Raw genomic sequence first — 25,339 nt, 5'->3', positions numbered from 1 at the left:
ACGCCCCAGACCTCCCCAAGATGGCCGCGGGAGGCGAACCGTCGCGCACGTCACGCCAAGCGGCGCGGCGTCTGTTTCCCTCCCGACGCACGACGGGAAAAGGAGCCGCGAGCTGGTTGGCCCTGGGACCAGGCAGGCGTGTGCGCAGGCGCGCTAAAAGAAGCGGCTAGGGATGGGAGGGGGGCCGGGGCCGGGGAGCGCGCCTGCGCAGCAGCAGCACCAGTCTCCTCCGCCTGAGCCTCAGCCGCCGCTCTGAGGCGGCGCGAGCTCGCGCAGTCGCCGTTCGCGTCCGGCGGCGGGAGGGGGGGCGGCGGGCGTCGAGCTCGGTGAGGCGGCGCCGCCTGAGGAGAAGCACGGAAGGGAGGCCGCCGGCGAGACCCGCGAGGGCGAGAGGAGGCCAGCGATGGCGGCGTCCGTCGGCTGACCCGGCCTCTCGCCTTTGGGCCGGTGGGCCCGGCGCCCGCCTGAGGGGAGCCATGTCGAACGCGGGGAGCCGGAGGGCCGGATCCAGCATCAAAGTTCGCCTCACAGGTAAGGAGGGAAGGCGCTCCTCGTCCTCGTCCTCCTCCTCCGGCCTGGGAGACGCCGCCATCCCGCCCCGCCGCGGGTCAGCCCCCGGCCCGCCGCCGCTGCTTCTCTCGGGCGGGCAAGGGGAGAAGCCCTGCAATGCGAGGCCGGAGGAAGAAGGCGAGACTCCAGAGAACGGGGAGCCTCGGGCTTTTTGAAGAGCAGCAGCCTTTTTTGTGGCGGCTCCGGGCTGCTCTGCCACCACCTGAAAATCCTCTCTCGAACTTGTTTTGTGCTGGGATTGAGAAGAGCCAGAGCCCATTGCCCAAAAACCCCAAACGCTGAAATACACTAATGGTATGCAATATGTCATGGGGAAATAGTTTTGGATTGAATGTTCACATGGCAGTGATGGCCATTATCTCTCTCCCCCCACCCCCCATCTTTCACTTTTCCATTTTTCACTTCAATTCCCTTTTAACTCCTATACCTCCCCTCTACTGTACACAAGGCGGCTTACAGCACCAAAACAGAAGCGACAAAGAACACACACACCTCATAGTAGTAAGTAGGTTAGGGATTGCTCCGTCCTTCTCTTGTTTCTCTCCCATCGCCCCTAATTTTATTTTGGGAAGAAGAAAAGGTGTGTGCACACAGGGGGACTCTTGATTCTTCTCCATTCCTCTCCCCCCCCCCTCCATTTTGGGTATGGATGCCGAATGCCCCTTGCTGGGAATGACAAGTGCTGTAATGCACAGGTCCTGCTTCTGAGCTGTCCACCGACGTCTGCTTGCCCACTGAGAGTACAGGATATGGGACTGTACACTACAGATGGGCATTCCAGCCCTGCAGGAAAGCTCAACTAAGCTGGGGTTGCTGTACTTCCTTCCCTCTTCTCCACTTCATTCCTTCACGGTTCTCCCCATTGGAGCTTTGCAGGATGACTCTTAGGGGGAAAGGCAGAATTCTAGCCTAAACCTCTTGCAGTTTATAGGAAGCAGGTAAACTTGTTTTGGTTTCTGTCGAGTCAATAAGGCGTATTAAGGATTAGGTGCTTTTTTCTTGGGATTCTGTAGAACTGGAGCGCTTTGGAAGCCATTCCTCTTTGGAAAGGGCATTGCATAGCAGTGTTGGATGTAGCTGCAGTTCCTTATTTCAGAATGCTTCTGTTTTCTTAATGTCTGACAGAATCAATTTATACCCAGCTATTACATGCAGACACCAAAGAGAGTCTCCTTTTGAAAATTGGATTTGGCCAGCCAGACTTTTGGGGGGCCTGAAGGGAAGGTTGGGTTTCATTAAAGACTTGTTGGGATGGGCACCTCAAGAATTGTGTTGGTTAAAATAGTTAAAGTGATTCTTAATGTGGATTTGCAAGGGATTGCAGCTTTGGGTTTTCCTACTGAGAGCTGCTTCTCATATCATGAGGAGGCAACAGGGTTCAAAATTAGCAGGTTGCCAGGTGCATTTCGCACCTAAAGTTCCTCCATTTGTGAGCACCTCAAAAAGTCTGGGTGCCATTTTTTTGCGCCTGGTTGACACTCAAGGATTCAGGAAATGTATGTTCTCTGAAGTCTCGAAGTATATGTTAAGGATAGACAATATGTTAAGGAGTGTAACAGTAAAGAGTAGAGTATTTGAAAATCCAAGTATGGTACCAATATTTTTATTGCAAACACCAAATTAAACATGTATTAACAATTCCTGTTAAAATGTGATATTAACAATGTCACTTATGTGAATTGCGTATTAGTCATGCTTATAAATAAAATGTGTTACTGACCCCTCCAAATGGCGACTAGACATTCTGTTTTGGCACCCACAACCCAGGGCTTTTCTATCCCAGTTTCTAACACTGGGAGGCAAGTATGTATTTCAAAATAGAAATATCTGGTGGAGAAAAAGGTCTAAATATTAAGAAGTTATTTACTGAAACAGAAATTCCATGGTTTGAATAAGATACAGGTGAAAGTTAGAAATTCCTTCCCTTTCATTTGTTTTCTTGTTGTTAATCTTGTGAACTGTCCTGAGACCTGCGGGTATATGGCGGTATACATTTAAAAAAAAAAAAAAACCTATCTTGTCTTAACAGCAACTCTTGTTCCGTTTTTTGTTTCGCACTTGTTGCATTGCATAATTTGATTTTTTTACTATAGTGTTCCTCAAAGACAGCCCTTGTGTCGAGCTCTGAGTTCTAACCATTAGAGCCACTATGCCCACACCTTTTCTATAAGGCTACTGTATCTGTGTTGAACTTGTGTATTTTCTTCAACATGTTGTAATCTCCAGTTGAAACTTTGTCTGCTGTGGCTATTTTGAGAGCTGGTATACAGTGACTAAGAACTGTGAACCAGGTCTCTTGTTAATATATTTATTCATCTATGAATTTCCTATGTGGCATTAGGTCAGGCATGGGAACCTGTTGATCTCACAGAGTGTACTATAACTCCTACAATTCCTAACTATTGCTCATTCTTGCTGGGTCTGATGGGGTGGAATATCCTCTGGAGGATAGATGGGATGTAAGAAGGCATTGTTTTCCATTCTTCGCTGCATTTGGTGCTTGTACCACTGCTTCTGTTTTGCTGCAGTTCATCTGAGTCTCCCAAAACCCAGTGTCTATTGTGGTGAAATTATGTAGCTTATTTAATTTATGTAGTTAATCTCATTGTTATTTGGTTCTTTCAATGCAAAAGAAACAATGCAAATTGGGGAGGGGGAGAGGAAGTAATCAATTATGTAGCATTTGCAGACTCAACCCAGCAACAGCAGTGAATACTGATCGTATTCGCTGGTTTGATTTCTGTTCCAGACATGGGATGAATAAGTGGCCATTGGCAATTTCCGCTCCTGTTTCCTTTTTTTTTACATCCCTACTGGAGGACCTCAAATTCTTCATCTTTGCTCACTGTAGGCAAACTACTCTCTTTCAGTTGTTCTGTTTGTTTCTGCAATATAGAAATGATAACACTGACATTCCTTAAAGAATTATTGCAAGGATTACTGACAACGTATGTGAAATGCTTTTATGTAATTACTTATTAATAAATAAATGCTGCATGTAACCATGGCAGGGTGTGTGTGTGTGTCCTCTGTAGTTTTCAGAGTTCATGCAGTTTTCTGCACAGATGTAATACACATATGTGAAATGCGTGAACTAGCCATTGGAATCCAGACAGTGTTCAACTTCCTGTCTGTCACCTCCCCCCCCTTTCCAACAAAACTTAAAATTCCCCAAGAGAGTGTCTACTGATCCTATCAAAAGATGACTGGCAATGGCCTTGATAGATTGTTCCTGTGGGGAATTGCCTGCCTCCAAGCCCTGTATCACAGAGAGTCTTGCCAAATGTAGTTCAGAAATCAGCTTCTCCTTATTTGTGTGTTCTGCCTAGTAGTGAATCCACTCCTGTCAGAAAATTAATCTTCCCATGTACCAATATACATTGTAATAGTAGTAGTAGTAGTAGTAGTAGTAGTAGTGATCATCCAGTGGGGAGGTCCTGCGCTGCGTTTGTTTTTTCTGGAGTGGTCTCTGGTGCATGGTTCCCCCCAGGCCCCAGGGCCTGCTCTTTTCATGCTAGCCGGGGCCCGGTAGGCTCGGGGTGTGATTCCTTGTGGCCTCCCTGGTCCTCCCAGTACCCTACTACCTCTCTCCCTTGGTGGCCGCAGCAGTGACAGCGGCAACGGTAACGGTAACACCAGTGTACATTTTGAAGAAAATTGTTCAGTATCTGGCAGTGATTTATTGTATTTTTTGCCTGTTTTGCTTTCTTTTAGTGAACTACATGTTAACATTTTTATTCATTTTTATAGCTCAGATAATGATTGCACAAATATGTGACATACTATTTGCTTTGTGACTTTTCTTTGTCTCAATTATCTAATAATCTTTTAACACATTCTTTTTCAAAAGTAAAACCATATTGCAAATGAAAATTGCTTCTCCGGAGGGAGAGAAAATGATAAAAACTTTCAAAATACGTAGAAGTCATTATGTTCTCATGTATCCTTTGCTTTTCTCTACTTCCTGTCCTGCTGTTATATGGCTTTTTCTGTTTTACAGTCTCTTAGATATCGTATTTAGGATTGCATTCTGAAGTCAAATAAGAGTTGTGATTATACAAAACACTTTGCGTGAGAGCCAATGTAATGTTAGTGTATGAAGTGAGAGAAATAGCAGAACAGGGCAAAAAAGTACTGGTATATGATTCATCACTTCTGCATCACTTCTACTGGCCCAGGCTACCCATTGAATTTGACTGTTGCACTGTGTTAAGAATGGGGTTCTAAGTAGCAGAATGGCTGTTTTTGCTTCTGGGCTGCAACAATTGGATCTTGCCCATAATGTACACAAACAGTAAAGCTGAAGTTTTTTTTAAAAAATAGAATTGTGGGTATTATAAATATTGGGTACAGTATGCAGACTCACGTAGACAGAGAGGGTTGTGCCATAAGGAGCTTACAGTCGAAGTGAATCTAGCAAGGGAAAGCAGGAGTCAAGGGTCACAATATGAGTATTTACATGTGCTTAGGCTTGAAATTGGTGGTATCACTCACATGAAAATTTGACGTTGCCAAAGCATTTGGACCATTGGACTACTTACTAAGTACTACATACTTAACAAGCCATGGCTTTCTAGGATCTCAGCCAGAATGCAAGGAAGTGTGTCTCATAGCCTGGCAGGGTAGGTTAGGAGGCGGCTTTCCACCACAAGAAACCCCTTTAGCCAAGGGGTGAAGAATCTCAGACCCTTTGGCTTTCTGGCCCTCAGCATTCTTTCTGAGCCAGGTCCCCTCTCCAGGCCTCATTCCTCCTAAGCACTCCTCAGGTGCTTTTGCCAGGCTGGAGTGTATCCTAGAACTGTGATGTTGCTTGTTGTACAGAGGAAAGAGGCGCATCCATTGCTTTCACCCACTTTTGTCTTCAGACGTGGACACCACTGATATGTGGTCCCGTGAAGGTTCCCCATGAGAGAATGAGACCCTTGGGCTGAAAATAGTTCCCCACCCCATGTCAACTGGAGGTGCCAGAGACTGAACTTGGTCTTCATGCAAAGCATATGCTCCACCTGAGCTATTGCTGCTCCTAATTCCACTTAAGGGCCCAACTACTTGCTTATAAATTAATATGACTACAGTGGGGTTGACGCCTGGATTTTTAAATATTTTCAAAGCATTTCCTTATTGAAGTATGTTAATGAATGAATCTTTACAAGCACTGCCTTTCACGTTGGGTTTTGCTCATTGAGATCTAGGACACTTTTCTTTTGAAAGGTGCTTAAGTTTTTTATGAAACCAGTTGTGTGCTGATACTTGTGTCTTTGCTTTCAGTGGTAGTCTTCTCTGTCACCATAATTATGCAGACGTGATTGGAGAGACTGTGGTTAATAGAATTCTATGGCTTGTGTAAACGCAGCAGCAATAATTTATTGAGACTTTCAGGCTTCTCAGTCTTGGTAAAGCAAATCCAACACTTTAAACTTTTATAAAACAAAACATTGTCATGGTATAATATGCTACAACTTAAGTGTTTAGCATGCTGCAGAATGGTTTAAAATAGCTGTTGCTCCCTTTTGATTACAGTAGAAGCAAATTTCCAACATTTATTCAGATACTCATGGTTGATGTCTTCTGTGGAATTCTGTGATCTGACTGTTAAAGCAAAGTGTTAAATATAGTATTGCCCCTATGACTAATTTCATAGCTTAACTGGAGATGAACCATCTGGATATGCATTAAACTAAACCAATGTGCAGATTTTTTTTTATGATGAAGATACAGAGATTGAAATGTCACATTGCAAATTAAAGGTGATTCTCTCCTTGCCACCCCGTATTTTTTGTTCCTATTATGCATGCCAAGAAATCATTGGCTTATATATCTTTCCCCCCGCTTACATATTTTCTCTTTCAGTAGATAAGATTTAAGCATTATTAGGGCGTATGTATGTGTGTTTGTGTTCCTCTCAGTAATGTAATCAGTCATCTAATCTTCCTTGCTGTATTATATTATATTGTTTTAATTAGTGTTTTTATAGTTGTTCTGATTTTAAGTGGAGTGCCCTATCTGGGTGGATGGAGCAGCCAAGTAATTTCGTTGTCCCTGAGAGGGGGCAATGACAATAAAGATATTATATTATATTATATTATATTATATTATATTATATTATATTATATTATATTATATTATATTATATTATATTATATTATATTATATTATATTATATTATATTATATTATTATACTGTGTTGACATGAGAAGATACGAGTCATGAAGGGTAAACTATGTAGATCTGCCCTAAGTAATCAAATGGAAAGGAGGAATAAAAATAACTAGATTGGTGATTAAGGCTGTGTTTCTCAAAGATTATAACCTGTATTGAGAGAGAGGGTGGGGGGGTTTGGATAATTAGAAGCATCTGAAGTATTCATTAATTATCCAAACAAACAAAAACACAATTCCTTCCTAGTATGTTTGAACTTGTAGGAATTGTCTGCTTTTCTTGTGCAGAAAAATAGCTCTTATCATTTTTTATAAAGGTAATCAAGGGCAGCTTTTTTTATTTAAAAAAAGGGCTGTGGCCTGTGTGCTATCCCCTGTTTACTTTTGATGAGTAAAGCCAATGCTGAAAAGTTAATTCACTGATCAATGACACTAACATTGATTGGCCCAGACAACTTTGTGTGTCTTTTTCAGTAACAACACAGTGACAACAGGCTATTCATCTTATCTAAAATGTTACATGCAGAATAAATTTGTTTCTTTAAAAAATATACTTGTTCTTTTATAAACATACAAACAGTAAACATAACAGATCATTCTGATAGAAAGTAGCAAGAAATCAGGATCATTGATGTATGGACAAGGTCATTACAATAAGGTGGTACAAGGAAATAGGTCTGGGAGATATATTTGTTTTTCGCCTTTTCGTTATGTGTAGACACACTGTAGTCAGTGTATTTTGCTAAAACTGAAAAACATTCTGAACAGATAAGTTTTGACTTCACCAAATCATTTTATTTCTTAATTACATATGCACAGTGGAAATAGCTTTGCTTAAACTTGCAGAATTCCGTTCCCTTCCCTCAGGTGGCTTACTGACTGGTAGAGTAAGAGGGCACAGCCTTGCTGTGTATATTACTAGTATTTGGATGGTAGTTGCCTAAAATGTTACTTTATTCCTTTGATAGGAAATGTGGAAGTGTACTACTTTTATGTGCTGAAATGTCTAAAAACAAATTATTATATACAGTAATTGATAAATGCTATCTACTATGTTCATTAACTTTGTTTCCAAAGAAATGCTGTATCTTAGCTTTGAATAACAAAACACTTGATAGTATTATATGGAAACAAGGAAGAAAGTACGGTAATTTCCCACATGCGGAACTAATAAGGAAATGTTTTAAATGCCACATGCTGTATTTGTGTTCTCTGTATAAGATAATACCGATAGGAGTAATACAGGAGTAATATTGTTGGATTATTTTGATTGTTGTTAGCTGCCTGAGCCCAGCTTCGGCTGGGGAGGGCTGGATATAAATAAAATTATTATTATTATTATTATTATTATTATTATTATTACCTGGATCAGATGGTTAGTGACTTTGTTTGAGAATTTGTTGAACTCTAGAGTAGAATAGTTCTGTGTTACCTTTGCCCACTAATGTTTAATCGCGTTAGAGGCCAGAATTTACGGTATGTTGGCTTATGTCAAGGGCAAAGCAAGTGCAGCAGACACAAATCCTTCAGGCTGTTTGATTCATAGCTGACTGAGTGGCATTAAGAGAAAGCTTTCCGTTTTGTAAGATACTGGTTGGGATCCAAAATGCTACGGCACAAATTCATGTGTTCGGATGGGGCATTAACTAAGGGTTTATGTTTCTCAAACAGCAGCCTCTTTCTCCAGGTCACTTAGGAAACCACTTTTGAAAGTGTAGTTTGTGATAAGGCATAGGAATCTATTGTTCAGAACCCACTGCACATAAAAATAACCATGTTGGATCCCAATTGCTAGATTAACTAATGCAGATTGATTTATGCACTTATTTGTAATGTGCATAAACAAACCCATTATTGTTACAGATACTGAAATAATACACAAAGGGTGTGGTGGTAACAGCTGTGTTCACCTCGGTTGCAGCTGAAAGGAATTCTCTCTGGATCAGGCGTGCCTGTAGCATCTTGTGCCATGAACTAGAAATACCTTTTTCTGGCTTTTTCCAAGACTATATTATTGTAGAACCTGATCTGTGAATTTTCAGGACTAGTGTGATGTTGCTTGTGTTTTTGTATTCTCTGGTAATGATGTCATTCAAATTAGATAATATCAAATAGAAGTAAAACCTATATTAAGTGACAAAGAGAAATGGTAATACTCCTGCAATAAGTGGAATTATTTAAGGGGGAATTGTTTAGTGTATAGACTATAGCAGAGAGATGCCGGCACCCATGTACACTAGAACAACTGCATACAGGAACAGTGTAATTTGTTTTATTAAATGAACTACCTTTTAAGTTTCAAAGAACTCATAGCAAAATGTTAGGATGGGGGAGAAATGACTGGTGAAAAGTATTATAAAACACAGATAGGGAACCTCAGACCTGGGGGCCAAATGTAGCTCCCTGGGACTCTGTCCCAAGGCCCCACCCTTCACCAGCCCTGCTCCATGCCTTCTCTGAGTGTTTTTCCCTGACTGCAATGTAGGATATTGCTTGTATGAGTGAAGAAGGGTGTGTGTACAAACTCTGGCTTTTGAATGACTGCAGGTTAGGTAAGAGTTTCATCTATTGCTCTGCCCACTTTCTTCTCTGGCCTTGCCTACCACTGGCATTTGTCTCCCAGAAAGTTGCCCTTGGAGGAATATGGACTTCGGGCTGAAAAAGCTTTGACAAGTGGGAAACCTGTCTGATATAGTCCTCAATATGGTAATTCAGGAAGCTTTTTGCAGACTGATTGATAATGCAGTCCATGTCTATATGGAGCTAAGTCCCAGTGCATTCAGTGGGACTTATTCCCAAATGTGTGTGTGTACGTTTGCCTCAAAGCCCCATGACAAATAAGCTATGCCCATTCTCTCTCTGAAAATGCAAATCTCAGCAGTTTTCTGAATGTACCTATAGCATTAACTCATGGATTCATCCTTTGAAAGATAAAGAGCAGAAGTAAAGAAAAATATGATAGTTCTTACATTAGCCAAGATAGAGATTAACTTTAGATGACTGATGAGTATGTATACTTCTTTTCTTTTAGTGGTCAATGAAAGTATCGACCCAAGAGTGATTTGCAAAGTTTTAAGAGAGACAGTTTCTCAGTCCAGAAATTGGGAAGCCCATGAGACAGATTTGTATGGGCTCTACCAAAGGGTCTGCGTGAGTCTTTTGATGGTACATGGGAATATGCACCCTCATCTGAGGCCATGAGCTATTTGTCCCTTTCTCTAGTTCTAGATAGGTTCAAATGATGCCTGTGGCTTTATAGCTGTCAAAATGAGAATATGGCTCTGGTCTTTCATATGTGTTCATGGAAGGATGGAGTCCAGGAAGATCTGTGAAAAAGCCTAAACTGTATGTGCCTAGGTAGTGCTTGGTGATGACCACAAATAGCCATCTGTTCAGTGCGCTATAATAATATCCCCGATTCATAACAATTTGTGACTGAAATATTTAAGGAAATTTATGTCGCACCTAGGCTTTAATTATAATTTAGTCTTCAACCCACATGTTACAGCATAAATGTATATGCTTTATTATAATTAGGGAGATGCATATATGTACACCTCTGATTTATGGCAGGTGTGGAGACCAATCTTGCACAGACATCTGTGACTTAAATGAATTCTACCTGGTCTTCTCAGTATTGTATTTGTGCAAGGTGGCTACTTGTCTAGTCTGATACAATGTCTGATACAGTGTGAGCACATAAACCAGGAAGGAATTTAACCAATTTCCCATGTCATCAGAGCCAGTAAACTATAGTTAATCAGCTTCAGAACAAGCCAGAATCCTAATTCACTGTTTGAAGGAGATTTTGGATTGTTTTGAAGCTGGTAACAATGGCTATCAATTTGGATGAAAACTGATGCAAAAGATTGTTGATGGAAACCTGAACTACTTCATTTAAAAAAAAATTATTGCAGTCCTAAGTGCATTTACTGAGCTCAGTAAGACATACTCTAGTTAGCATAAATGGCCAGGAATTTAAGACCTAAATTTGTTGCTCAACTCAGAATGTTTCTTCTTCTTTTTGTTCTGTTATGGCTAATAACTAAACAAAATTATTATTACCCACTTTAGCAGAGGCATGCTTAAGATAGTATCAAATGTGTCTCTTTTCAGTCTCTTGGGTTGTTGAACTTTTGCTGTCAACAGAAGATTTTTGTTCGTTTGTTTCTTTTGTCAAGCCATCATGTTTATATATTTAATTGAGATTAACCATAGAGAATTACTCCTCTGTTTGTCCTTTCTCTGTGGTGCAGCAATTCTTGACTGAAATGTAAGAAAAGGTGAGGTTCAGGCTGTACTCTGGGAAACACAGAACTCTGAGGTTGCTGCAGCAATGAACAGGCTGAAACTGAGCCCTTGTATAGTAACAGCAGCTGGTGCAGCATGATTGTTAGCAACCCCTATGTTACAAGTTGCTGCTTGATGTAAAGGGGTCCAGCCTCCTCCAGTAGTTTCTAACTGTGATACAGAAGTGGTGGCACAAGTTGTCATGGGTCTTCTATAGTGAAGTCCTTAGAGCCAGAGGATGCCAGTGCCACATCCTCTGTCTAGAGGCAGGGGGTGCTGGTCTTGCAGCTTCCTTGGGTAGAAGCACTTCTACATGCCCTTCTCCTTCAGGTTTGGAGTCCTTGCCACCACCACCTGATTAAGAAGAATCGGACTCCTGGTCAGAGGCGGAGTTAGCGGCTCCAGCACCCAGAGTGGCGCACATGCTGTGCCTGCAGGGCAGGTTAATCGCCCACGGCGAGTGGCGAGTGTCCTGGGGGGGTGCTGCCCGTGGTGAGCGTCCCGGGGGGCGATGTCACCCCCCCCAGGGATGACACCTAGGGCAGACCGCACCCTCCTTCCTCTGCCAGTTCTCCTGGTCCCTGACACGTACGTGTGTGTGTGTGTGTGTGTGTGTGTGTATGCCACTGGAGAAACCATGATATTCACCAAACAGCCTGGAATCCGAAGCATTTCCTGAGTAGAAGTCTGATCAAATTGGAGCACTTCACTTCCAAACTAAAGCAGAGCAGATCTGAAAACTATTCCAAGATGATTGCGAAAGAAGAGACGAGGGAGAATGAATTAAAAAAAAATTACAGAGAAAGCAACATTTTGATTTTTATCTTAATGAGAATGAATTTAGAAGTTCTCAGATGATAAATGCAAGTTCATCAATACCAGTCTTTTTGTCATAGTAAGGGCTTGGAAAACCCATTCATACTGTCCCTTAGTTAGATTGGGAATAAAATTCCAAAGGAATTTCCTCTCCAAATTTGAGATTTTTCTGTACAGTCACAGTAATTGTTTCATTTACCCTCTCTCCAAAAATTACCAATGTCGGACATTGTATGAACATGTGTTTTAAAGAAGCATTGTTCATCCCTATTACATCTCCATCAGTTAGATGTCTTAAATAGCCCTTTCCTAAACATAGTGGAGTCCAGAAAATTCTAAGTACAGTCGTACCTCAGAAGTCAAACAGAATCTGTTCCGGAAGTCTGTTTGACTTAAAAAACGTTCAGGAATCAAGGTGCGGCTTCCAAATGGCTGCAGGAAGCTCCTGCAGCCAATCAGAAGCTATGTCAGACATTCGGGTTCCAAAGAACGTTCGTAAACCAGAACACTCACTTCTGGGTTTGCGGTGTTTGGGAACCAAAATGTTCAAGTCGCAAGGCGTTTATCAACCAAGGTAGGGCTGTTATTTTTTTGTCGTTACGCATTGCTCTTTCCTCCTAAAATGATTACTCTATAGCCTTTCCAGGTTTCATTATAGAATGTAGCCTAATAGCCTTAAATGGCCTCTTTCAGTTGTCTCTGTGAGTAAAATGACAACCTGCAGCTTAAGGTTGCACTCCAAGCCAGAGAATTGTCAAGTCTCATAATAAATGAGCTGAGAAGGCATTAAATATTTTAACATTTCATGGTGATACAAGATAAAGCTTGGGATTTTATCAGTGCTATTGTGTTATGCCTGAGTGTCCTAAATCTTCAGTTTGGTTGTGAGCAAGAAGAATGGGCACAAATATTATAGATCAAATAGTTCAAAACCAGCAAGTGAATATTGGCAGACTATAATCCTAGTGGATAACTATCTATGGTAGTAGCCAAAAATCTTTTCCACTGGGGATGTTCCAAACACAGTCCAACACTTTTGTATGCTTTCTTATACTAGAGCTTGGATAATATGCCTGCATATATATGTCTGTGTGTTTTGTCAGTCAGCTCTGGTGTCTGTCAGTGTAGGCCTGTGTAAACAGAGTATTAATTCAAATTTGAAGTCATTAACTTGGCTGTTGAAATAATGCTGTCATATTTGAGGAACAAAAGTACAACACATAGACTGACACAGCTTCAGTTTGAATAAAAGCCCTCTTTCATAATAGTGTGTGCTGTTAACTCTGCTACCTTATAATCTGTGTAGTTGATTTTGCCTGAGATTCAAAACTCCTTGGTATAGTGTTTCTTTAGGTGTAAATTTGTAAAATATAGTTGAAATGCAGACTGTAAAGAACAATTGTTTAAGGACAGAAATATTCCGTTTGTTCTAGCATAGAACTTGTAGAATATCTTTTGAATGGGCAGGATAACCCTGTTACAGGTTGTATTGGTAGAACCATTTGCCACCCACTGACTTGGACATTCACTCTTTCCAATTAGCTAAGTACTCCATACTCCCCCCCCCCCCCCGTTTTTCAAAAGCCAAGCCATAGACCCCCTATTTTGAAATTTTCTTTGTGGTAGTTTTTGTTATGTTAATGGTGCCACAGACCCCCTGTGTCCACGGACCACCAGTTGGGAACCACCATTCAAGATGAAGAACAATACACTTCAGTTGTGCTATATCTTTGTGGAGCAACTGTTGGGAGTTGTTTTTGATCAATCAGTTTAATAGCATAACAGTTTGGAAGGCTTTTCTTTCACAATGTTTCTCCCAGTGGAGAGAGGTAGAAAGTGGAGTCCCCCAAGGATCCATATTGGGACTGGGTTTTTTTTAACTTGTCCAGAATTAGGGGTGCTGAGTAAAATGCAAGGAAGTGTAATTTCACATGGCTGCTGCTGCTGCTGCTGGCATCGGTCTGTCTTGGGAGACAATGGAGGAATGCACTGGTGTGTGTGTGTGTGTGTGTGTGTGTGTGTGTGTGTGGTCAAGCTGTTGGATGGTTGCAGCTACCCTCATTCTGACCATAGGGTCATATTGGACAGCTAAATGAAGCTATTAGCCCAGCTGCTGCAGTTTGTGGAATCTGATATGAAGTATATCTGAAATTGATATAGGGGGGAAATTGGAAGGTTAAAGAGTTTCTTGAACTGCATAGCTGTTGATTATTCCATGTGTAGACCTCAGAAGGCATTTTCACTTCAGTCGTTTTCATATAGTAGAAAGTGCTTGTTACTAAAGATGTTGGTGTCAGGCTTAAAATGCTGACCAAAGTTAATGATGTGGTAATAGTGTAGAACTAGGACTTGGGAAGCAATCAGATTTCAACTCTGTCCCAGATTTTGTCTGTGACCTTGGGCAGTGCATGCCGATCCTTAATTTCATTGGCCTGTATGGGTGGTTGTTCAGCATTGCATTGAATTACAGCTTTCAGTAAGCTGGAAGCGTTAGACATGCAAAAACATTTTTGGCAGGTGAAATTCAGCATGGAATCTCAGTTATGCGTGCTCGTGGGAGGAAGGACACAATTCTCCATACTTGGAGTTTGCTTCTTTGTTGTGAAAGCATTTAAAGCAGCTTGCTCTTAAAAAATGATTCCATGGATCTTTCCCTAAACTCTAACATGGTTTATTGAATAACAAAGGGGTTGCTCTCAGGCAGTTGAAGAAAGTGAATAATTAACAAGTATATCCCTAGCTGCATGTGAAATAAACTGTTCCGCAGGGAAGGTCCTCTCAGTAGTGCTCTGAGGAAGCCCAGGAGGAGTGCACTTTAGAAGTCTGGGTTCAGTTTGTATTTCTGATGCATTTCTTTGCTGCCTAACTTCATTGCACTCTAAAGATCGCTTCATTTCATTAAAAGGGACAATAGATTAGGTTATAAAAATTGGAAAAATATATCATCAAATGGGACCACAACAACTTCTGCCCTTATTTCATGGTCTAGGTTTTTTTTTTAAAAAAAATGATATAGGCAGTTCAATCAGACACTGTTAAGGGACAAAGATCAAATAGGAATGGTGCAAATGACCAGTGGGGGTTGGGGGTTGGGACACTGTAGACCTGGTCATCCAAGCATCTCATGAAACCACAGAGGTTTTGCTACTTTATTGGGTTGTCGTCATTTTTGTTTTTATTATGTATTTTCTGTTTTTTATAATGTGATCTTATGTTGTGAATCACCCTGAGATCTATTGGTATAGGACGTAGTAGTAGTAGTAGTTGTTGTTGTTGTTATTATTATTATTATTATTATTATTATTATTATATTTTATCCAGCCCATCTGGCTGGGTTTCCCCAGCCACTCTGGGCGGCTTCCAACAAAAGATTAAAAATACACTAAAATGTCAAACTTCCCTAAGCAGGGCTGTCTTCAGATGTCTTCTAAACGTCAGATAGTTTATCTCTTTGACATCTGATGTCACCATCATCAAGTGGTATATAAATTTTGTTAAATTAAAAAAACAACCTGAACTTAAGGCTGTTGTAGGTTTTCCTATTTATTCACCTTTGTATCCTGGCTTTTATTCTGTTGCAGATCCCCATATAGTATACATGTGGCTCCCAGGCACCACCCATTTAGGCACAAACAACTTAGTAGACATCTTTTTAGCTTCAGCCTTATGTAACTTCAGACTGTACTCAGGGACTCATGGGTATCTGTTGACTGATTTTCCCCCCCTGGCTGTTTGAAATTTGAAAGTGAAACATTTATTCTAGTCCCACCGATGAGAGGCATGGGGGTAGTGAGAAACAAAAGCAGCATCTTTTAGGTTAGCAGGATTCTTTCAATGGCTTAGGACTTAGGTTGATAGTTGGAGAGGTAAGGATGTAGCAGAAAGACTGCCGGCCTTGAAGAAACCAAATCTAGGTATAATGTGACAAACTGCCTTTGGGCTACAGCCTAGCCACTGTCTGGCATTACATAGACAGTAAGGTCATATCTAGGGCGACATTTGGCTTTCAACATCGTGATATATCACCATATAAACATTGTAATATACCTATAGGTAAAGGTAAAGGACCCCTGGGCGGTTAAGTGCAGGCCTCATCTTGCTTTTCAGGCCAAGGGAGCTGGTGTTTGTCCACAGACGGCTTTCCAGGTCATGTGGCCAGCATGACTGAATTGCTACTGGCACACAGAGGACTGTGATGAGTGCCAGAGCGCACGGAAACACTGTTTACCTTCCCGCAGCAACAGTACCTATTTATCTACTGGTGTGCTTTCAAACTGCTAGGTTTTCAGAAGCTGGGACAGAGCAACAGGAGCTCACCCTGTCAAGTGGATTTGAACCGCCAATCTTCCAACTGGCAGGTGCAAGAGGCTCAGTGGTTTAGACCACAGAGCCACCCGGGTCCCCTTTACCTATGCTAATATATGACAATTTCTGAAATAAGGATGGAGCTAGGTAGAGGCATTGGCTGGTTTCACTGTTTTTCCCACATTGCAATTTTTGCATAGCACACGCACATCATGATTCACAATATATTGCCAGGTCAAAAATTATGAAACCGATATCACAATATTGACTTCAAACCAGTTTTGGGTGGTATATTGTTATATCTCCCAGCCCTAGTCATATCTGTGTGGTTTGTATTAATTTCTTGCAGCAAAAAAGGCAGAAATTAGGATTTAATAGGTGCATTCCTGACAACTTTATCTTTGTCAGGAATGCACCTAATAAATCCTATTTTCTTTATCTTGACCTACTCTACTGGGTGGGTTTTGTGGCAAAACGTTGACATTGGTTTGCAAGTGAGCTGATGGGAAATGCAGTTAGGATGAAATAATTTTATGCAGCAACTGCTGCTTCTTGTTTTATTTGCAGAAGGGGAGCTGTTAAAAATAAATAAATCCTGTGTTGCAAACATATGAGTATTTTACCTGTAGTGGAATGTTGTATAGACAGTCATATGTGTTCATGACTGAAATAATTACTGTTGTTGCAATGGTGCTAGGGCATTCAGAGTACATATATATCATACAAAATCATGTGACTGAGAAGTGACTGTTTATCAGATTTCTGCTAAAGCTTGAACTTGGGGCAGTGTGCCATGGGATTTAATGCAGCATATGGCATGCAGCTTCAGTCTCCGGGTTTTCTCTAAATAATATTCAACTGTTTTGGAGAAGTAGCTCAGTTGTATTCATTGTACTTGCTATTTAAGCAAGTGTTTGTGACCACCACTTTGAGCTGTACAGTGCTACTGTACAGATTTTTGACTCAGAACACAGAAATAGCTTTGGGAATATAGCTTTTTGTTGTGAAAAGATTTTTGCTGCTAGAAAAGATTTTTCCTCCTAAATAGGTCACTGATGATCCCCGAGTTGGGGGAATTGTATGTTATGCAGATTTGAAAGCCATTAAAGGAAGTTTTGATGTACTGAGATAGCTTCAACTGAGATTAAGGAGCAAGAGACTTAGGGAAAACTAAAAATAAACATTTCTTGGAATGTAATGAGGAAGTGCAACAAATAAAACATCTTTAGGTGAAAGATTGCAAAGATGATAAAAAAGTGCTGAAGTATTTTCAGTATATTCCTTAGTTTTCTCTTTTGAAAGTAAGAATAGGTGATTTTTCTGTTTTGAGTTTCCCATATATTACAGTGGTGTCTCGCAAGACGAAATTAATTCGTTCCGCAAGTCTTTTCGTCTTGCGCGTTTTTCGTCTTGCGAAGCACGGTTTCCCATAGGAATGCATTGGAAATCAATCAATGCGTTCCTATGGAAACCGCCTTCAGAGGTCCCCTGACCTCTTCTGAAGGCCGGCGGGGGACGAAAGTCTTTGCTCCCCCCCGCCTGCCTTCCCGGGACAGCGGAGACTTCTCGGCTGTCCCGGGCGATCTTAAAATGCTGGCCGGCAGCAGCGAAGGCTTTGCTGCTGTCCCCCAGCATTTTAAAAGCCCCCGGGACCTCTTCTGAAGGCGGGCGGGGGGCAAAAGTCTTTGCTCCCCCCCGCCTGCCTTCAAAAGCCGTCCGGGACAGCGGAGAGACGCGCTGCGTTTCTCCGCTCTCCCGGGAAGGCAGGCAGGGGGGAGCAAAGACTTTTGCCCCCCGCTGGCCTTCAGAAGAGGTCCAGGACCTCTTCTGAAGGCAGGCGGGGGGCAAAAGTCTTTGCTCCCCCCCGCCTGCCTTCAAAAGCCGTCCGGGACAGCGGGAATCGCTTCCCTGCTATCCCGGACTGCTTTTAAAATGCTGGCGGTGGGGAGCAAAGCCTTTCGGCCCCCGCCGGCCTTCCTGGACCTCTTCTGAAGGCTGGGGGGGGGAAGGCTTTGCTCCCCACCGCCAGCATTTAAAAGAGGTCCCCGGAGATTTCCCTATGGGCTTTCTTCTTGCGAAGCAAGCCCATAGGGAAATTCGTTTTGCGAAGCGCCTCCAAAACGGAAAAACCCTTTCGTCTAGCGGGTTTTTCGTCTTGCGAGGCGTTCGTCTTGCGGGGCACCACTGTAATTTTTTCTTGAAGTAATTTAATGATAACTTCCAAATTTTGTAATATCGAACTTCCACCTAGTAAATATAAATGAAGCATGGTAAGCATACCTAATGCTGTGGCAACTTTCAAATATCTCTTTGAATTTGGAGTTGTAAGCATATACTTGTTACCAAAAAGGAGCAATGCAGCAGCGAGCAGCAGCTTCAGCAGGTGGCTGGAAAGCCAAACAGGATGTTGATGTTTGTGACTGTTACTGTGGGAAGAAAGGGGCAGTCCATTCACAGTACTGAGCACCGGATGTTAGCTCAGTGTGTCATCTGACCTGTACTGGAAGTACATGGGAGGAGTCTATTCTCTCTGCTGTTGATGTTAAGAGAGTGCAGACATGTTTCTCTGTACTGCTGCGAAAGACAGAAATAAAGGCATGTAAATACATTTCTGTCTGTCTCTTTCCCCTCCCTGGGGATAGGGAGGAGAGTGAAGGAGTGGTGTGTTCTTCTAACGTTTGAGAAGGATCGCCGATTAGAGACCTCGCCTGTTTCCTGCCGGGAGTCGCAGATGGGGAGGTCAACAAGGAAATCAGCCGGGTGCCTGAATAGTGGCACATTCCTCTGACAAGGCTTGATTCCAACAATACTAGGTAGTGAAATTTCAGTGGCTAAGAAGGTGGGGGAGAGTAATTTGAGATAGAGTCTATCATCTGCTTGATATATTCATGGTACCCCAGCTATTTCCATGCATCTAAGGATTTTCCCCACATTACAATTACCCCCCACCCAACGAAGCCACATGGCAAACAAGTAGCTTATGACTTGACACAAAATAGATGCTGGTGGAATCTACATACATATGAAAACTGTTCTGAAAATTCTTTTTTTAAAGGCGTTTTTTAAAAATGCATTGAATTTTCTATGACGCTCACCATCGCTATCTAGTGTCACATTTTATATTGCACCTAAAATACTCTTAAAATGTTTTATTTGCAGCTGTATAGCTGAGTCCTTACAGAAGCATATGAAGCTGCTACTGAATTCTCAAACAGAATGCTTTAAAGATCTATTTTGTGGAAATAGTATTACTTTCACATGCGATCTCTAGTTCTTGAAAAAACATTTATCAAACTTGGATATTAAGTGTGTATGTAGGACGTACTATTGAAGAGGTATTTAGCTGGCCTTAAGGCTCCTGCAAAAGGGGAATGTCTCTATTTTTGAACGTTTTGGCTCCTGAACTCAGAAAACCTGGAATTAAATGCTCCAGTTTTTGAACATTTTTCAGAACCCGAACATCCGACACGGCTTCCACTTGAGTGCAAGAAGCTCCTGCAACCAGTTGGGAGCCGCCCCTCGGTTGTCAAACGTTTTGAAAGTTGAATTGTCTTCTGGAACAGATTACATTCGGCAACTGAGGCTTGACTGTACTAGTAACTTGAGAAAGCCAGTGCAGTTTCACCAAGATGGAAGATGCTGCAGGAGAAATATTCAGAAATGTATGAATCCAGCAGCAAAGTTAATGAATAGAATAGGATTTAATTTGCATCTTGAAATATTCCACCCACGGCTTTATATTTCCTGTAAACTTTAAGAACTGGGGTGGGGGTGGTGAGTGGCTGGCCAGCGCAAACTCAGGAATATTGACATCGTCTAGAAAAGCTCTTGCTTCTCTCCTCTCATTGCTGTTTACTTCCAAAGCAGTGGGACAAATAAAATTACCCTTATGTGCTCACTGTTAAAAAACAACAACATTTAAGTCTGTTTACTAGATTTCCTGTGTCACGAAGTGCTACAAATTCTGATAATTTCTTCCCATTGATTTAATAATCTTGTTGGTGATGGCTGTGCCACTCCAGTTCCAGAACAAAACTCTTAATTGTCCTTTCCAAAAATTCTCTCTCCCTATTCTTCCATTGACCACAGGACCTTCCAGCTTTTGTTCATTTAAAAAAATCTAGCACCTTTTATCTTTTATTGCCTCAGCAACGCAAATAAGCAAATAAATCCACAACATGTGTTGGATCACACAACTGCACTACTTATTTGGTGCTTGGATGGTTAAAAAGGAAGAAGTGTTCTCCCATCTTATAAAAGCTTCTCTGCATAGTGGCTGTAGTGGCCATTACTTCCTTTAAACATTTTAAAGTCACTTTCGGAGGCCACCTGTTTTGACTTGGGTCTTCTCCTCCCCATAGCTCCAGGCAGCCACTTCCCTCTGTCGCATTCAGCTATCAGTGATTTTCAAACTTCTCTTTCTAATTGTCTGTCAGAGATGCATTGTGCATTGCAGAGATTTCTTGTGTCATGGTGTTTCATCAGCACTTTATGCTGAGTAGACAGTACAACCTGGATGAATCTTTACCTTCAACTGGTGGGTCAGGTGTGGTCACCCTAATTTGTGCCGCAACAGCATCACTATCGCCAGACAAATGGGTCCACAAATGCATGTTTGTGTTAAAGGTGAGTCTGGTTCTGAACAGACTGCTGCCCCAGAATATGCTCCTGTTGGGGAAGGCATTGCAGAGAAGAAGATGGCTTTCCATTACTAGTCTTGTTGAAAAATCCTTGAAGCTGTTGAGCAACCTCAGAACATTTTGCAAATCACCATATCAGGGAAGGTACCACCAGAGCCAAGAGAATGCCAACATGGTTAATGAGCAGAGTCAAAGAAGCCATTATAGGCAAGAGGGCCTCTTTTAGAAAATGGAAGGTTGTCCATATGAGGAGAGTGAAAAGGAGCACAAATTTTGGCAAAAGAAATGCAAGCAGGCATGAAAGCTACTTGAGAGGGCCATGGCAGTGTAGCTGCAGAAGCTGATTATGGCTGACTCCAGTGGGGTTGCAGACCTGAGAGTGAGCAGAAGTGACCAAGACAGATTCAGTCCCAATCTCTCACTTGTGTTCTTCAAGCGACTCTCTCCTTCAGGTTCATAGAATATCAGAGACCTTCTCCACGGCAAATTGGATCAGGGCTTTCAGTGTGATTAGGGAATGGCGTCCCTGTTGAAATGCAACAGGAAGCCACTATTTGTAGTTCCTGGAGAAAATTGGAAACATTTTTGTTTCAACAAGCTTTTCTAGCCGTATGGGGGTGGGTAGGAGGTGGAAGTGTAAATTTGTGACTTGGGTTTGTATCCCATTTAAAACTATTTTGTTTTTGTTGTATGCTTGTAAATCACTTTGAAATTTATATGAAAGTAAATTCATAAAACCAATAAATAAAATTGGCTAACTCTTGGTCAGTTGTTGAGAGAATCTGAACAAAATAATTGACAGTACAGTGGTACCTCTGGTTACGAATTTAATTCGTTCCAGAGGTCCGTTCTCAACCCGAAACCGCTCATAACATGAGATGCGGTTTTGCTAATGGCACCTCCTGCGGCCGCACGACTTCTGCTCGCATCCCGGGGCAAAGGTCGCAACCGAGAGCATCTACTTCCAGGTTAGTGGAGCTCGTAACCCTAAGTGTTTGCAAGGGAGACAGTATATAACACGAGGTTCCACTGTACAATTATCATTGTGCAGTACCACAATTGAACCTGAAAGTATCCAAATATTATAATAAATGGCCATTTCTTCCAAAAATGCTATTTTCTGTAAAACTAAGAGAAGACCCCAGATTTTGCTTTAAAATATAGTTTTGTAGTACTTGAATATGTTCTGATAACTAGGGCAAAAGCTTTGGTTTGTGACCAGCTGAGATCAAAGTAAGATGATGACAGCTGTCTTATTTGTTTAAAGATCTGCCCTAAGTTGTATAATGCTGCGTGCATGCTAAATGCTTCCCTGCCCACAATTTGGCACTCTGCAGTTTGCTAGTCTTGCTCTTTAGCCAAGCTCTGGTGAACTCAGTTGAAGATAACTATTTTGTGGGAATCTATGAGGAAGTAAGTGACAAGCAGGGAGGAATTTCAGTTCCCCTCAACCCTGCATCCCATTTCTTTAAAATGCTCTCCTCTGCACACAAAGAGGCAGGACCAGACAGCAGAAATGTGTCATCACTTTTAATAAGGAGAAGAGGCAGTAGATACTTAAAGGCCCTTTCCCCATCAAGCAAGTCCGCCTTGGTTGTTGAATGCCAGATCAACCCACAATAAAACAATACTGACCCACAACTTGATTGTGGATGAGAGTGCTGACATGGTGTGCATTACCCAAGACCCAGTAATGTTGATAAAACATCAGCAACTTTAAAAATATTTGTCTGACTAGGCTAATCTGGAGAAAATTGCTTGTGTATGAAACCTTCATGTTAAGGCTTCTGTGTACATGCACCCCTCTAAAGTCATTTAATTGAAGGCTCACTGAGGACTAAGATTATATCTAATTCTAAACTATAAAGGAAAGGAAAATGTAAAAGTTCATAATACACTTCATAGGTTAGAGAATTAATAGTACTGTGTTTTGTGCAATGTCTTACTAACATATCTTTTTAAATGTGAAGAGAGAATTCTTAAGTGGAAGCTATTTTAGATTCTCTCAAGTTGTGTCCAGTTATGCAAGTTTCACTATTAAGACTAATGTAATAGTGTACAAGTTATTGGGTCAGGAGACAGGGTGTGGTGTATTTGTGTGTGTGTGTGTGTGTGTGTGTGTGTGTGTACTGCAGAGATTGGTGTATGTTTTGCATTTGCATTTTTAAAAATCCGGCCAACCATTGTCAGGAGAAATTCTGTTCACACTGCCTTCTGCTTGTCTACTACTAAATTGCTGTCTTTTTGTTTTAATACAGTATTGTTAACTGAAAGTAGTCTTAGAAGCTAAGTGCTGCATGCAAGCACTTTGTTTCTTGGTACTTCATTTGCAATTGGATGCAAATCTCTTTCTGGATTAAAGTCTTGCCACTTTGCTCTCGCTGAGCATTATCCTCCACTTCTACTTCATCCTTACTCTTTCTTTTAACCACAACACACGTGTGCAATATATAAGTAAAATAATGCATTGAATGGAGACTGTGCATGGCACCAGCCATTGTACCAATTCACGAGGCGTCATAGAGTGCACGTACAAGTGGCATCATATAGTTTTGTATATAGCCCAGTTAGCACACAGTTTTACTGGTTGCTGTGCGAAAATAATTGTGTCCCTCCAATAACTGGAAGTTAAATGTATTGGACAATGTATACAATTTTCTGTTCATCATGCTAATATGTTCCAATTTTCCATTATATTCATATTAATCTCAAACTTACACGTTCCCATTTGCACATGCACACTCTTTTTTATATACACATTAATTAATGCAAGAAGTTGTGTTTTGTAATTGTGTTCCTGACCTTTCATAACCATCTAGTTAACTATTCCAACAAAAATCCTGTACTCCCTTTTATTGTATTTTCATACAAAAATATTTTTAGCTGACTTTTGTGCGAATGTCTGTATGTTGGTTCATGGCTGTTTCATGAAGGTGATTGTGCATGCCCAGGTTTTTTTAAGAGATGAGGGAAAACAACCCAGAGCCATCAAAGAAAAACTGTGTTTTGAGAAGCCATGAGGATGAGCACTAAGATCATGATCAACAGGATGGAAATATAATGAACAGATCTTCTGCATTTTTAACCAATGCTGCCGACTACTGAATGCTCATATCCCCTTTTTGTTTCTCAGTAATTCTGTATCAAACTACTATCAATGGGAAATGGCATTAGGAGTGAATTGATGCTTCAGAATTTTATAATGGGATTTGCTATTGACATGTTGGTATTATTTTTGTTTAGAATTTTAAAATACTTGTGGAATTCATTAATAATAATAATAATAATAATAATAATAATAATAATAATAATATATTATTTATACCCTGCCCATCTGGCTGGGCTTCCCCAGCCACTGTGCGTGGCTTCCAACAAAATATTAAAATACAATAGTCTGTCAAACATTAAAAGCTTCCCTAAACAAGGCTGCCTTCAGATGTCTCCTAAAAGTCTGGTAGTTGTTTTTCTCTTTGACATCTGGTGGGAGGGTGTTCCACAGGGTGGGTGCCACCACCGAGAAGACCCTCTGCCTGGTTCCCTGTAACTTGGCTTCTCGCAGTGAGGGAACCACCAGAAGGCCCTCGGCACTGGACCTTTGAAAAGCATATGAAAACTGTAGAAATAAATATTACAATGTCATTTTGCTCAATGTAGTCCGGAATTCTGGAATCCATATTGCATGTAACAGTATTCAAGGATACTTGTTTTAGAACTCTTGTGCAGTGTGTTCTGAATTCATTTCTTTTTATGTATCTTGCATTGCTTCTCGGACACTTAACTCAGTAGTCTATGCTAGGATTACTTGTTTAGTACTAGTAGAATGGCTGTGCCTGTGTACTGCACAGAAAGTACTCTACTCCTAAGTCTTCAGCTTGCTGACATAGAGCTTACATTTCCAGCAGCAGCTGTTGAGGTTGTGGAAATCTAATTAAATCAGTCAAGCAAAAAAAGTGGAAATATGAATATTAAGATATGTCAGCATACAGAGGGAAAATAATAGCATTATAAAAGAAGTTTCTTTCAGTGTATATATACAGGGAGCCTCTGAATGAATGCAGTCCTAGGGCAACTTTACATGTGATTAACATGTTCTGATCTAAAAGGAGAGGTGTTGTGCCATGCTAAAAACCAATTTACACTTTTGGGGAAAGCTCATCATGTGACTCTTCTGGAACAGTTCTGAAAGCATGGCCCCGTGTTAAATTCATTGTTTGTTGAAACTAGGTAAACCTTCCTGACATTCTAGCTTTGTATGGGCAGAATGTCTTCCACCTGGGGCCATAGATTTAAAGAGTTGGAAGTAAGCCCAACTCCCTGCAATGCAAATAGATCATACATGACAGACGACCATCCAACCTCTGCTTAAAAACCTCCAAGGAAGGAGAATCCACCACCTCTTGTGAGAGTCTGTTCCACTGTTGAACAGCTCTTACTGCCAGAAAGTTCTTACTGAGGTTTATTCAGAATCTCATTTCTTGTAACTTGGACACATTGGTTTGGATCCCAGCCTCTGGAGCAGAGGAAAACAAACCTGCTCCATCCTCCATATGACAACAACC

The 25,339-nt window shown here is 41.3% G+C and overlaps 1 protein-coding gene across 4 annotated transcripts in view; it reads left to right on the top strand.

The window, feature by feature from the left end:
• Positions 1-205: 205 nt before the first annotated feature.
• The window catches only part of SMURF1 (SMAD specific E3 ubiquitin protein ligase 1), a 50,741-nt gene continuing 25,607 nt past the window's right edge, over positions 206-25,339 (top strand). Inside the window, exon 1 of one of the 4 annotated variants that reach the window (XM_083712028.1) lies at positions 206-531. In XM_083712028.1, the coding sequence (XP_083568154.1) occupies positions 477-531 (55 nt within the window). In that variant the 5' untranslated portion in view covers positions 206-476. The remainder of the gene's footprint in view (positions 532-25,339) is intronic. The other 3 variants (XM_083712027.1, XM_083712030.1, XM_083712029.1) reach the window with 3 other exon arrangements.

The sequence above is a fragment of the Podarcis gaigeae genome, assembly GCF_964106915.1.
Source record: "Podarcis gaigeae genome assembly, chromosome: 14".
In the NCBI taxonomy this organism is placed as follows: domain Eukaryota; kingdom Metazoa; phylum Chordata; class Lepidosauria; order Squamata; family Lacertidae; genus Podarcis; species Podarcis gaigeae.
Note: the sequence above shows the minus strand (reverse complement) of the source record. Positions and strands in the feature narration are given on the sequence as shown.